We start from the raw sequence: 14,526 nt of genomic DNA on the forward strand, positions 1-14,526 counted from the left end.
AAATATTTTGATGTCCCATTGGAACATGAATGGAAAGTTCCGGTTTTACAAGAACTTTTAAGTACAAGAATGAATAATTTATATGTTGAAGGATTCGATGATTACGTAATAACTGAAATGATAAATATGTTATGTAGTGAGTAAAAATCAATGTTTTCTATTTGTGCATAATTTTGCATATTTTTTCTCTTTTCTTTTGGAAACCTGTATTTTCAAAAAAATTTATTTAAACAAATTTTAACTACACCATTTATATATGTATTTATATCTTTGTGTGTGAATAAATCTTTATAATAATAATAATATTATGATGTCCCTTTAACCAAATTTCACATGTTTTTTGTTCAACTTTCAATTTTGCATTCATTCTAAAAGCAATTTTAAAGTTTAAATAATATTGTAATTTTTGCATTCTCACTGTTTCGGCTTCACTGTTATAAAACCTTATTTGAAATTTCATTCACAGTTTTCAGTCTAAATTAGAGATTTTTAGAGATTTAATTGTTTTTCTACAGTCTGTGCTTATATTTTTAATTAAGTGATGATTTGAGATCTGAGGTTAAGTCTGAGAGGTCTGAGTCTGAATTGTATACACACAAAACCTTCATTGACGATCGTTAACATATTTATCAAAGAAAAAAAATTTCAAAAACAATAGTTTTTTTCAAAAAAGATAGTTTTTTTAAACAATCGTATTAAAAAAAAGATTGCTGATTGTTGTAAGAGAAACAATTGTTTTCAAAAACGAGTGGGTCGTTTTTTCCAAAAATGAAACTATTGTTTTTGAAGACGATTGGAAAACGAAACAAAAAACGATCGTTTTCAAAAAAGATTAACAACCCTGATTTTTCAAATTATTTTATTTAAGAACTATTTCTATGTATATTCAACACACCATGTACTTTTAATTATGACAAGCTTTTTAAACAGACTGAATTCTTAGTTGAACCTCATTTTTAATTGACTACGGTACCCTGTGTCATAATCCTGAATGATAAAGTTTCGATTTTGGTTTTTCAACAAATGTGATTTATTCCCCACATTTCAAAATATAAATATATCTTCCTCATTGTAGCTCAGATACAGATTTGAAGGGGGATAGAAGAAAATCAGACATGCCACTCTTTAATGGAGGGTTTTCTTTCAAATTACATTAACAATCCCTTTATAAATCTCAAGATCTTTTAAATCGGAGTGCAAATCATGGAGTACAGGGTGTCCCCTATCAATTCGGACTAATAAAGAGATCGTTTTCCATAAAAGACGATATTCTTTGGAGATGCGCTTACTAAGTTTTCAAAATATCTAGGGGGGGGGTGAAATGTGAAAAGAGGAGAATTTAAATGTGAAAATATTTAGTTAAGGTCTGGTGGTTTTTATAGACATATTCAGCAAGTCTGTAATTAACACAGGTTGTTCCAAATATTATCCTACATACAAGGGTGTCTTAATTTATTCTTAAAAACAGATCAGTAAATGGTTCTGGGATGTTATCATTATTCGAAGATGTTCTCTAAAAATAGGCAACATTTATTTCTGTTGTAGCTTCAAAATGTTAAGAAAATCTTTTTATATTCAGGGCTCTGTAGTGGATTATTACAACAGAGCTGGTAGAGCAGTTTATGCTTGTGCAATGGATCTGAGTAAGGCATTTGATCTTGTGTCATGGGAAGTGCTCTTCACAGAGTTATTGGAGAGGGGTGTTTCACCTCTAGCATTAAGGTGTTTAATCTATCTATCGATCTATCTATCGATCTATCTATCGATCTATCTATCGATCTATCTATTAATCTATGAATAATATTTATTTTTAAATGATTAAAGATGAATAAACAAGGTGAATTAAAAATTACTCTATACAAATATAGGTTCTAGGATTATGAAAAAACAATAATGTAAATTCGGATTTGTATTCAGATTTCAGATTCGTGTCTGCAATTAGAGATGGGCATTATTTTTGTGAACCGAAGAAATATTTAAAAACAAACGAAACTTTTCGTGAAAAAAATTATAACGGAAAATAAACGAACGATTTGGATCATCCGGAAAAAATAAATAAAAATCTTATTTTAATTATTTTCATTTTCTTGAATCAGCCGGACTGTTAACAACCAAATTTGTTAATAAACTTTTGAAAAAAAAACTATCGTTTGTTCACTAAACAATCCATTCTTTTCTGATGCACAGTTTGTTAACAAACGTTTGAAAAAACTGTGTTTTTTTTCACGGAACGATTAATGTGTTATTCATGTAATTGAACGAGCGTTGGAAAACAAACAAAATACGATTGGAAATAAACAAAAATTCAAATTTTTTCTGAATGACTGAAAAATGAACCGAATGGGTCGTTTACGAACGATGAAGGAAGAAATAAAAAAATACTGAATGGTGTCCATCTCTACCTGCCATTTGTTTTGTGCAAAGCAAAATCGATTTTTTTTTATCTTCAAATTAGTATAAAAAAAGTAAAAATTATGTAAAAGTTCAGTATAGGAAATTTTAGAATTCAATCATTTACAAAAATATTCTTTATATAAACCTAAAAACATATATATACTTATCTTAATGATTTACATAAATAAACCATAAAAAATGGGTTTTCTAATAAATTTTGTAAATTATCCATTTTCTTTTTATTAAGTGCTCAAAGACTATTTTAAACATGATTATCAGAGTGTTAGAATGTTAAAATATTTTTTTAGTGAATAGGAGAAATATTGAGGCCTGTGGTGCATCAAAGAATTTTGTTCATGCACAAAAGTTTACCAAAAAGGAAAAAAGAGAATATTTACTTTTATTTTGTTTTTAAATTCCCATTAAAACTTTTTTCAAACCATCTTATGTCATGCAATATTTACAGCAGTTGAATGCCCACTCATGTATGCTGAGTCCATTAGCGCCTGATCCAATCAGGGTTCAGTCATGTGTTTTGTGTCTTTTCTGAACCAACAGACATTACATGGCGGTAACATCTATCTTTCTATCTATCTCCTCATCCAATTAGAGTTATGAATCCTTAAATCGGTGCTATACACTAAATGGAAATATTTACTTCTACTAAAACTAGAGTGCGCCTTAATAAAAACATATTTTTTTGTTCTTCTTCTATGCATGAGTTCATTCTGATTAGGATTAGGAACTGGAAATGCAGGGATGCATTACGTTACAGAGGCTCGGCTAGAGAAGTTTATAGCAGAGCTTCAGGGAGCTCAAGGCCAGGGATTTGATTTTGTAGTTCACAAAATTAAAGAGCAGTGTCGCGTAGACAGTAACTGCGGTGTCGCGTAGACATTAACTGCGTTGTTGCATAGACATTAACTGCGGTGTCGCGTAGACAGTGACTGCGGTGTCGCGTAGACAATAACTGCGGTGTCGCGTAGACATTAACTGTGTTGTTGCGTAGACAAATTGTGGTGTCGCGTAGACAGTAACTGCGGTGTCGCGTAGCCATTAACTGCCGTGTCGCATAGACATTAACTGCGGTGTCGCATAGACATTAACTGCGGTGTCACGTAGACATTAACCGCAGTGTCGCATAGACAGTAACTGCGGTGTCGCTTAGACATTAACCACAGTGTCGCGTAGACAGTAACTGCGGTGTCTCGTAGACATTAACTGCCGTGTCGCGTAGACATTAACTGCGGTGTTGCATAGACAGTAACTGCGGTGTCGCGTAGACATTAACCGCAGTGTCGCGTAGACAGTAACTGCGGTGTCGCGTAGACATTAACTGCGGTGTCGCGTAGACATTAACTGCGGTGGCGCGTAGACATTAACTGCGGTGTCGCATAGACAGTAACTGCGGTGTCGCATAGACATTAACTGCGGTGTCGCGTTGACAGTAACTGCTATCGAAAATGGCAAATTCAAACATTTTGGGAGATCTTCAGGTTGCGGGAACATGGACGCTTCCGGAGGTTAAGCAATTCCTCATATTGGGGGTCTAATAGGTATCGTACAGGCTAAGCAGTTTATTCCAGTAAACAGTCTACGAAAAATGAAAATAAACTTTATACAATTTTTTTTCCAAGACCCAACTACCCATCTACTTTGTACAAATTGCAAATAAATTTTTATTAAATTTTTATTTTTTACTTTTACAAAGTATGTTGTTATATAGTGAGGGTAATGGGATCTTGAAAGAAATCAAAATAATCAAAGATTTAATTCAATTTTTACCCACCAAATGTTTTATTAATGGTTGTTAGAATCTATTTATTTATCTAGATTTTTTATGAAATATATGAACGGAAAAAGTGATTATAAATCATGAAATCATTATAAATCAATGCAAGCTATACAATTGATAAAATGTTTGTAAATGAAAAGATTATTAAAATATATTCATTTTGTCCATTCTCACAATGATACACAAGATAAATGCATTTTAAGAGGAGTATTGTGAGAAAAAAAGTCAACCCCCCCCCCTCCCTGACCCCCTAAAATATCCCACCGTGGAGGGGGGGGGGGGAGAACAAAAGGAAGCATATTTAAAATCTCGAAATATTCATGTTGGAAGGAATTATGATTTCCACCTTGATTAAAAAGATAGTTTTGTATATTTCAGTAGAACCAATTTTTTGATGTTTTTATCAGATTTCTGGTTTTCGTCTAATCATGATCAATAGTAGATTAAAGGTGTTGGATTATCTCAATCAAAGATGTATTCATGGATTCCATAGATTATAGAATTATTCAGAGTTTTACCTTCATGATTCATGGATTCCATAGATTATAGAATTATTAGAGTTATCCCTTCATGTTTACGGATTCCATAGATTATAGAATTATTAGAGTTTTCCCTTCATGATCCTTGGATTCAATAGATTATAAAAATTTTAGAGCTTTCCCTTTATGATTCATAGATTACATGGATTATAAAATTATTAGAGTTTTCCCTTCATTATTACGGATTCCATAGATTACAGAATTATTCAGAGTTTTACCTTTCTGATCTATAGATTACATATGTTATAAAAATATTAGAGTTTTTACTTTTTAATTCATAGATTCTTTAGATTATGAAATATTCAGAGTTTTTAATTTTCCCTTTATGATTCATGGATTCCATAGACTATAAAAATACAGTATGCGAATAGTATTAGTAATGATGGAAAAAACTTAAATTGTCATAATGTGTCTTATACTCTCCAAAGGAGTCCACTAGGAACTTGTTCAAGGTTTCTAAGCTGAAAAAGTGGCAAAAGGAACAAAAATTTGACAGACTTTTGCGCAAAAGCAGCGCCTGACCTTCTGCAATAAGGTTTAAACCCTGCTGAAATCCTGTTGACCAAAGGAAAGAATTAATTTGGCTGAAAAAATCAAATGTTGAAAAGTCCAAATATTCTCGACACTTCCGGTTTATTCATCCATGTAGATAAACTTATATAGGTGCATGGTGAACCAAAAGAGAAAAAAACCCAGTCTCGCTTATATGGCCCTAGCCACAGTGGGAGTGGGTGCAAGAAACCTACTCTATATTTCTGTTGAAAAGAGAAAACCTCTAATAGCCAGGTGTTCCAGAAAATTTTGAATTGAAAATTTGCTCCTGGAGCTAACACTGCTTATGGGGAACACAGTTATAACTTGGTTTAAGATAAAACTCTTCCTCGCACAAATATATCAACTGCAGTTTCTCTGATATTAAATACTCTCGGGAATAGAACCCCCTGTTACCCAGACGCAAGTGTCTTAGTTTCAAATTATTTAACGCGAATGTAAGATGAGGTCTATAGGAAGGTCTACAGAACGATCATGTAGCTGAAGATCATTTTACTGTCTTCTGGGACGGTTTGAATTAGGACTGGCTGTGTACTTTTTTTAATCCCTGTACTGCGTAATTTTCTAATCCCTATATCTTTGGGACCCAGTGTCGTAGACCTTGGATATTTTAAACTATGAATACTGTTAAATTAAATAATCTAAGTTTGAAATAAAAAATGTTTTCATCATCATGTTGCACAGATATAATGATAAGAAAAGTTGAGTTTGTTGCAAAAGCTCAATTCCTTTAATGAAATATACTCAATCTACTCCCGAACATTGAATATACCTAAAATTATTTTAACAAGATGTCCAAAATTGAATTTAATTAAAAAAAATGTTATAATTATTTTAAGAGTTTCCTTCTTTATTACGCACCCTGTACCTGCACTATGAAAGAAAAGCTCCTAATAACGAGTTTATTTAGTGTAAACCTTTAATGGAAATTTTTTGAATTATGTTTTAGAAATTTTCTTAATTCTGAGACTGGGTAAATGTTCCGATGGAAAATCCAATTTTTATTACATAAGCCGTATGAAGCTGCATGGTCCATATGAAGAACAAAATTAAGTCTAAATATATGAAATAAAGATAAGTAGTTCAACTAACTATAGCGAGTTTATCTACAGGGTTAACCAACATTTGAATATGAAACACAGCAATTATGTGCTGTACAGTTGACAGCTGTACATTAAAAATGTTGTTTACCAAATATGTTATTTTTCAAGCAACTGGTCAAAATATAACAACATAGAATAAAAAGGTCGTCCTCACTCTTTCATTTATAGAAAAATTTGAATAAAACAAAAATTCTGATTCATTTTTGTAAAATTACGATCTGTATGTATGTATTATGTATGTTCACGCATATCAGAAAGATAAGAAAAGATTAGAAGGTTAGTCACTCATTCTTTATCTTTGCTCTATGCTATCTTACAACTAGATAGCTTACTGTTTATACCTTCATATCAAGTTATATATTCACACGTTATTTTAAACAAAGCATTATTTCTAACAAACTATTTTCCATAGTAATGGATATTCAGATATTTTCAAGTGAACCCAGTGCTGCACGAGTGAAGTACATATTTACAGAGAGATTCTATAATATAACGTTATAGCATTACTCATTCCGAAAATCAATTCTTTAATTTGAAAGTCAATTAAGCAATCCCTTTATTAAGAGAAGGGTTCCCAAGTAGTATTAGCGTTATTAAAGCATTGATTATTTGTCGTCTAGATTTTTTAAAGAATACACTTGTAAATTCAATATTTTAGATTTAAAATAATTAAAATTAATTTATAAATAGGATTCGATGATAAAATGAAAATCTTAAGTATATATTATAAATTTTAAAGTATTAATGAGCTAGGTGTAAAAACGAACTTTAAAAAAAGACTCATCAAAATATATTTAAATATTTTATTTCTTAACGTTTATATTTTATCTTTTAAATGAGAATTATAAATTTAATATTTAATATTCAAAAGAATTAGAGGCATAAAGATGAAAATAAACAAAATTCATCTGAAATTTACGTCAATGTTACCATATCACATTTCAAATGTACAAATGAAGACTAAGAAATGAATAGTTTTTGAAAAATAGTGTTGATTTTACATTTCCATTTTTTGGTATTTTAAGAAAAAAACCACAGAAATTATGGGATAAATTTTACGTTAAAATATTTAAGTAAGCCTAATCAAAACGAGAAAGAAATTGAGATTTTACCAGAGCCGGCTTGCGGGGGGGGGAAGGGGTACGTCCCCCCCTGGAAAACTGGGGGGATGTCCCCCCTCCTGTGGAAAAATTGAGTGCACAAAAAAGAGAGACCAGGCAACAGATCTATAATTTTGATTTTTAAGAATAGATTAAATTTTTGTTTGTAAAAATTTGAAATCTTGCTTTCACATTTTCCTCCTTCCTTCCCCCCCCCCCCCTCCAGTTGTTCACAGTTTTAAAACGGGAAATTTATAGAGTAATAACGTTAAAAGGAATAGCTTTTGCGTAATAATTATTCACTTCTTGATTGACGTTCCTATTTTCAACGAAAAAATAAAACTTATTGTTTCAAAACAATTGGAGTGATGAAAATAAACTTCGTAGGAAAATGTTTGCATCTATATTTATAGTAAACAATTAATTCAGAGCGGGAAAAAAGTCTTTATTATAAGTTTCAACTTTTGATTATTTAGTTTTGGTCAGATAGTAAACCCCGACTTTTGTTAAAAAGAAAATTGTGAATGATATTATAGATTAATAACAACTGCTATAAAAATAAACATAAACATTGATTCATCAAAAAGCAATTTATGTCCACAAAAACATTAATTATAAAATAAATCAGTTACGTCAATATCTGATAGAATTTTATATTTAATATGTTTTATGTTAGATTCAAAATAATTAGAGATATTAAAATGTATTAATAAATATTTTTTTTAATGTAAATATTTATTAAACTTTTCTGAACTAGTTCAAAATAAACACGCAGACACCCTTCCTTACAATCTATATACATGGACTGTAAGCGCAATTTCAAGTGTGACCATCTATGCGATGCCCGATTAACAATGGTACCCTTGAAACCTTTATTTGAACAATAATTGGGAGATCAAGCATTAAAGATCTCGATCTTTTGTTAAGCTAAAGATTAAGTTAATCTTTATTCCACATCACAAAAAGAGTGTCAATCAGAAGCCAGGAACCAGCAAAATTGTCAGTTATCCATTCAAGATTTTGCGTAAAATTCAAAAGAACCACATTGGACATTAAAATCAAAAGTTCACAACTCTCTTTCAGACAGCTTCAACCTTCCAAAATGGCGGTTAACGATCTATGTTCAGTTTCCGGCATTTTAAAACTTCTGCAGAGTGTTCTTATCTTCATAACTTTGCTTGTTCATAGGTAAAAAGAGACATCTGCAATTATATTAATAAACCCTTTGAAATAGTTATTTTGCAAAATTTTTATATATTTAAAATATGAATATAGTGGTATTCAATTAACATTTTATTGTTGTTAATTCGTATTCTCTTTCACAATCTTTCCACTGTGTTCCGGATACACCCAAATAGATTTTCAAGTACAATGGCAACAGAGAAATGGACCAATTATACACGACGTTACAAGTGTCAAATATAACAATGGAAACGAAATATTCTCACATTAATTGACATGTTTTCCAAGATTAAATAAAAAAGTGTATTTATTTTATTAGTAAGATATGCACTTTGTTCTAAAATTATCACCATTATTGACAATTTTGTCGGACACAAAAACTGAATTGACACTTGTGACGTAAGAATACAGCTGCAGTACTGAGAATGTACAATTTTTGCGTTGTCATATATTGTACTAGAATATATTTGTGTACAACTATATAAATGCAGCATTAGAGATAGTATTACGAATTTTACCGTATGAATTAAATAGGGTTTATAGGGAGTGACCAGCAATGTATGGTGGTTAAATTAAGTATGCAATACTGTAGAATTTTTTTAGGATTCATTTGAGACATATACAACGTTTCCAACGTGTTTAATTCCTGAGTTTGAGCGCAAAATCATCCATTTGAGTGGTTACGTTTTGAGAATCGATTTTAAAAAAAATCATTAATACTAATCTAAAAAACTACCGATTCTGAAAACGTACCCACCCAAATTCATCATTTTGAACATCGATTTTGCTCTCAAACTCAATAAATATACATCGTTTTATATATTTCAAATGAATCCTAAAATTGTCCATAATACTACATATTCAGTTCAACCACCATACATTGCTGGTTACTCCCTTTAAAGATAAATAAAGACAGTTGTCCTAAAGAAATTAAGTCTTTTTACAATCCCAATATTTTCGCAACCTGATATTGTACACCTTTGTAATTTTCAAGTTTAGATTATTTGATATCGCATAATTTATGATTTAAAATATCTTATTAATCGCATATATGGTTGCAAAGATATATGGATTAAAGTTTTTTCTAAAGACTTAATTCCTTATATCATTTTGTTGAAATTAAAAATATCATATACATTCAATATTAAATATTTTAATATTGAATATGTAAACTTAAAAAATTGACCATTCATATCAAAATCTAGCTTTCGAATCCTTAATCTTTGCAACTGATGTTTGATATTTGAAACAATTGATAAAATAGTAAACAATTTAATTTTCTTAGTTTGTAAAAATATAAATAATAAATCATAAATCATAGATTTTAAGGCAAATCTTAGTAATTTCCTAGAGAACGATTTTTGGATGGATATAATTGATCATGTGGGCGCAGCGCCTGGCCCCCTAACCTGTACTAGCCGCAGCGCTCGGCCCCAATAGCATGTCCTAGTCGCAGCGCTCGGCTCATAAATTGTCTTAACCGAAAATGAAAAATAAGTGGTCATGTACAAAATTGATAGGAGGGGGGGGGGATGGCCCGGGCCGGGGGGGAGGGGGCCCAAGGGGGGGTTCAAAAATCGTTCTCTAGGACGGACCCCAAGTTTTAATCTTTTTTTATCATTGTTTTAGACACGGAGATAATGGGTACTATTTATTTTTTGCTACAACAGGATTAAAACTCGGAAACAAAGATCCCAATATAGGTGAGTTAAAGAAACACTTCCTGAAACACCTAATGGAACTCCAGACATAATTTCATGTAACAATTGGGATATCTGAATCAATGCAAAGCAAGATGTGCACACTGTCATGCAAAAGTTTAGCAGTTTTTTGAAAATTATTTCTTTTTGACTTAAGCTTGAAACAAGTTTATTGTATTTTGTAATGTATATGCCCAGGGCAACAACAAATTATAAATGAGTTTGTGAGTTAAAACCAAAGGCCAAAAGGCATTGAGATACTTTGAGGTCGCCTGTCTAAAAATTTGGTGAGAAAATAATTTCAGAATTGTCTCTATTAATAACGGTAAACTTTAGATCTTTACCTGAGCAAGTGTTTAATTCTGTTAAGTCATTACACATTCTATTGTAAATTTTCGTAGGACACACTGTAGAAACCACAATTTTAAACTACTATTTTAGAGGAAAAACTGAATTTTTGATTAGTTTTACTCAAACAAGATTACCTAATATACCATTACAAACAGGGCATAGAATTTCATTTGAAATTAAGACGATATTTCCTTTAAAGACTGTTGATTGTACTAAATGTCACAAAACAGATTATATGAAAACACCCATGCACAGTGTTGATATTTAATGTATAAAATTGATTAATTGATCAACATTAATGACAAGTTATTGTGCTATTCTCAACTCAACAATAATGATAATAAACCTTGTTCTTATCTTGAATGAGTTCTACTTCTTTATTGATTAGTTGATTATTTGATTGATTGATTGCAGACTAAAAGAACCTGGATAACTTGACTCATGTCAGTTTTATTACCAATAATCAAATAATTATACTATTGATTGATTGCGGACTATAAGAACCTGGGTAATTTGGTCTGTTAGTTTTATGATGAATAATGGATTTATGATTATGAAAACCTAGCTAAATTATTCAATTGATTGATTGAATAAGGATTTTCAGGTTATGCAAACCTTTAAAACTGGAATCATAAATTTTATGATAATCAGACTTGTTCTTATTCTGGGATGTGTTTTAGAATGATTAATTGATTTCTTGATTAATTAGTAAATTGATTAATTAATTTCAGATTATGAGAACCTTGGGAACTCAACTTTAGTGAGTTTTATGATAATCAACTTGGTTCTTATCCTTGGATATGTCCTAGACGGACCTGAGGCTATTCATGCATCTTTGTTAGAGGTAAGTTGACTCATAGTCTTTTATTAAGAGAAGATGGATTCTGGGCTTCTATATGCATGTTTATATTAAAATATTTTTGGACATTTTTACATTTTCAAATGTCTTACTCTAAGTAAAAAATAGAAATAATACCCTTCAAGGGGGCTTTCTGCTTTTTTCTAGAACAAATTTAAGCAGTTAACTTTTGTGCGCTCTTCAAGCTGCCTTTTTTCTTAGTAGATCTTATGTCCCGGATTTTTATGTTTAAATTTATCCATTTTCAAAAATTATTAAGTGTATTTTTTAGTTTATAGCAATAACTACTTCCATTGATTTTCTCTAAATTGGAATGAGACTGTGTTACCTGCAAAGGATGAGACTTATAATACAAATATATGGAATTTGTTCATTCTTATTTATAGCTCCCTGAAGCTAAATTATGTGTATCTTTATACAATCATTAATAAAACCAATTAGAGACCACATTTTGAGGCAGTATAATAAATTATACCTTATAATGGTCATCTTAACAGAGTGTCTGGTCTCATTCTTTGTGGGTTACCTTGCATAAGCTTGAATTAAAATATAATTTTCCTTGAATTTAGCCAGTTTGGAATCTTCTTGGAGCATGCATGTTTGTAGCTTCTGGGGCTGTAACTATCATCACTTGGCAGAATGAAAAGGAAACCAAACCTTTTTATTTTTAAGATAAACTTAAAGACAAATTTGCAAAATCACGAAATCTCTCATTGCAGTCTGAGAAGGATTTCTAAACATGTGTGTGGATTAAAAAGACGACATTTAAGCAATACTGAAGTGTATTGATGTGGTTACAAAGCAAATAGTTTACTAGTAACTTTTAAATCACTTTTTAAATTAAATGAGTCTGTTTACACTGAACAATTGATGTGTCTTTTGGACTATGTAAAGTCATAACTTTAGTATTTTTATTAATTAAAAATAAGTCCCCCTAAAAAAGCTAAAGATTACAATGAAGACCAAAGAATTGGTTTTGAATAGATTAGTGAACAGCATACAGAAAATTTATATAATATTAACACGTCATCTTGCTGATAATATTTTCTCTTCCTTTTCCACATTTGTCTGGCAAAAACTGTAGGAAGACACTTTAAATTCCATGTTTGGTTTACAATTTAATAGGTTTGGTTTGGTTTACAATTTCATAGGTTTGGTTTGGTTTACAATTTCATAGGTTTGGTTTTATAATTTCTAAATTTGGTCTTGTTACCATTTCCTAAATTTGGTTAGGTTAATAAATTCATAGGTTTAGTTGGTTTAGAAATTCCTAAATTTGGATTGGTTTAGAAATTACAAGGTTTAGGGAATATTCTTAAATTTCCCATATTTTATTTGGTTTCAGAATTTCTAAATTTGGTTTGGTTTTCAAATTCTTAAATTTGGTTTGGTTACTCAAGATGGTGGATACTAGCGCCGGGATGACAGAAACAGAATTTTACAGAAATGTTACAGCAGCGCTAGCCATGGCGGGGCTGTGTATTACTGTGGGTAAGTCTAACAAGATTGTACATTTGATTTTTTGCCTTCTTGTGAACAAATTCAGTTGAATTTTGCCATTCAGCTCTTGTTGGCAGACCTGTTGATTTCAATTAAGATTTCCATAAGCTTAATACAAAATGAAAAACAGGTGTACTCTCAAGTTTTGACTTGTTACAAAAAGTGAAGTAGAAAAGGGGGAATAGATAGGAATTGAAAACTATAAAATTACAAAAAGTGAAGTAGAAAAGGGGGAATATAAAGGAATTGAAAACTATAAAATTTCAAAAAGTGTCACATAAAAAGGGGAATAAATAGGAATTGAAAACTATAAAATTCCAAAAAGTGAAACATAATAGGGGGAAGAAATAGGAATTGAAAACTATAAAATTACATAAAGAGAAATATGGTAAGCATTCATTCTATAGTCTGTATCAGGAGTAATTGATTAGTTTCATTATTCAATACTTTATTTGAGCCCATACCACATTTTTGCTATAAACGTTTTAATCATATTTTTAAGATGAAACTTATGTTTTGAAGGTTTTGAAATGTTTATTTTGGGGAACATTGCAACCATGATAACTGATTTGCTATTCAATTTTAAGTGTAGGTCATTAAATGAAGTAATCCTTAGTTTTATTTTACATTATTGCACATCAAATGCATTATATAATCTTGTACTTTATACTTCAATTATAATTTTGTAAGAAAATTTTGAAAAATTATTAAACAAATGTTATTTTAGGTGCACTCTACCTTGTGGACTTTATTTTTGGCTGGGTTACAAGAAGTAGAGAAACAGACGAGTACAAGAACCCATAATCTAAACTCATAAATATTTATACACAATTCTGGACACACAGTGAGAATAGATTTTAAAAATAAATATTAAGAAAGTACAATTTCAAACCTGCAAAAGAATAATGTAAAAAAACATTAATCCAGTGAACAACTTGCTTTTTTAGACAAAATGTTATTCATAAACAAAGTGAAATGCCCTAAAACATGGATTTGAATAAAAACTTTGTTTTGACAAAGTTTGAATAAATAATATTATACTTATCTCTTTCATGTATTTACATTTTACAAGACTACAGTCTACTGCATTGCATCATGTTTGAAGCAATAAATACGATAAATGCCGCGTAAATTTAAGACAATATTCTGTGTTTATATTACAGGGAGTAAGATTTATAGAGTGATTTGTTTTCAACCAAATTTGTGCAGAAGAAGTTATTTTGTTTAATTATAAATTTTAATTCCAAAAATCCAATCCAATATGAAGACAATTTTTATAGACTATGTTATGATTTTAAAACAAAAGAAGTTGATTTTCCAGCAACATCAAATACACTGAAGATTACTTGAATGTCGTCTTCCAATTACTCAGTAATTTAAGGGTCTTACTTTCTGATAAATCAAAAATTATTTCCATGAATATACTTTATACATGGTTTAATCTATGTGCA

The 14,526-nt window shown here is 30.4% G+C and overlaps 1 protein-coding gene across 1 annotated transcript; it reads left to right on the forward strand.

Annotated features, from left to right (window-relative positions):
- The first annotated feature begins 8,544 nt into the window (after positions 1-8,544).
- On the forward strand, positions 8,545-13,959 carry LOC111699014 (uncharacterized). Its single transcript, XM_023469537.1, has 6 exons — positions 8,545-8,671; positions 10,295-10,368; positions 11,448-11,560; positions 12,145-12,222; positions 12,976-13,066; positions 13,803-13,959. The coding sequence occupies exons 1-6, from the start codon at positions 8,586-8,588 to the stop codon at positions 13,877-13,879; spliced, it is 519 nt and encodes a 172-aa protein (XP_023325305.1). The 5' UTR covers positions 8,545-8,585; the 3' UTR covers positions 13,880-13,959.
- Positions 13,960-14,526: the final 567 nt, after the last annotated feature.

Source organism: Eurytemora carolleeae, unplaced genomic scaffold, assembly GCF_000591075.1.
Source record: "Eurytemora carolleeae unplaced genomic scaffold, Eaff_2.0 scaffold337, whole genome shotgun sequence".
In the NCBI taxonomy this organism is placed as follows: Eukaryota; Metazoa; Arthropoda; class Copepoda; order Calanoida; family Temoridae; genus Eurytemora; species Eurytemora carolleeae.

What these genes read in the sequence shown, in the direction of transcription:
- LOC111699014 (XM_023469537.1), top strand. Translation starts at nt 8,586, where the DNA reads ATGGCGGTTAACGATCTATGTTCAGTTTCCGGCATTTTAAAACTTCTG. An exon ending in AAACAAAGATCCCAATATAG is followed by an intron (nt 10,369 to 11,447) that starts GTGAGTTAAAGA and finishes AATTAATTTCAG; the next exon opens with ATTATGAGAACCTTGGGAAC. An exon ending in TTCATGCATCTTTGTTAGAG is followed by an intron (nt 11,561 to 12,144) that starts GTAAGTTGACTC and finishes CCTTGAATTTAG; the next exon opens with CCAGTTTGGAATCTTCTTGG.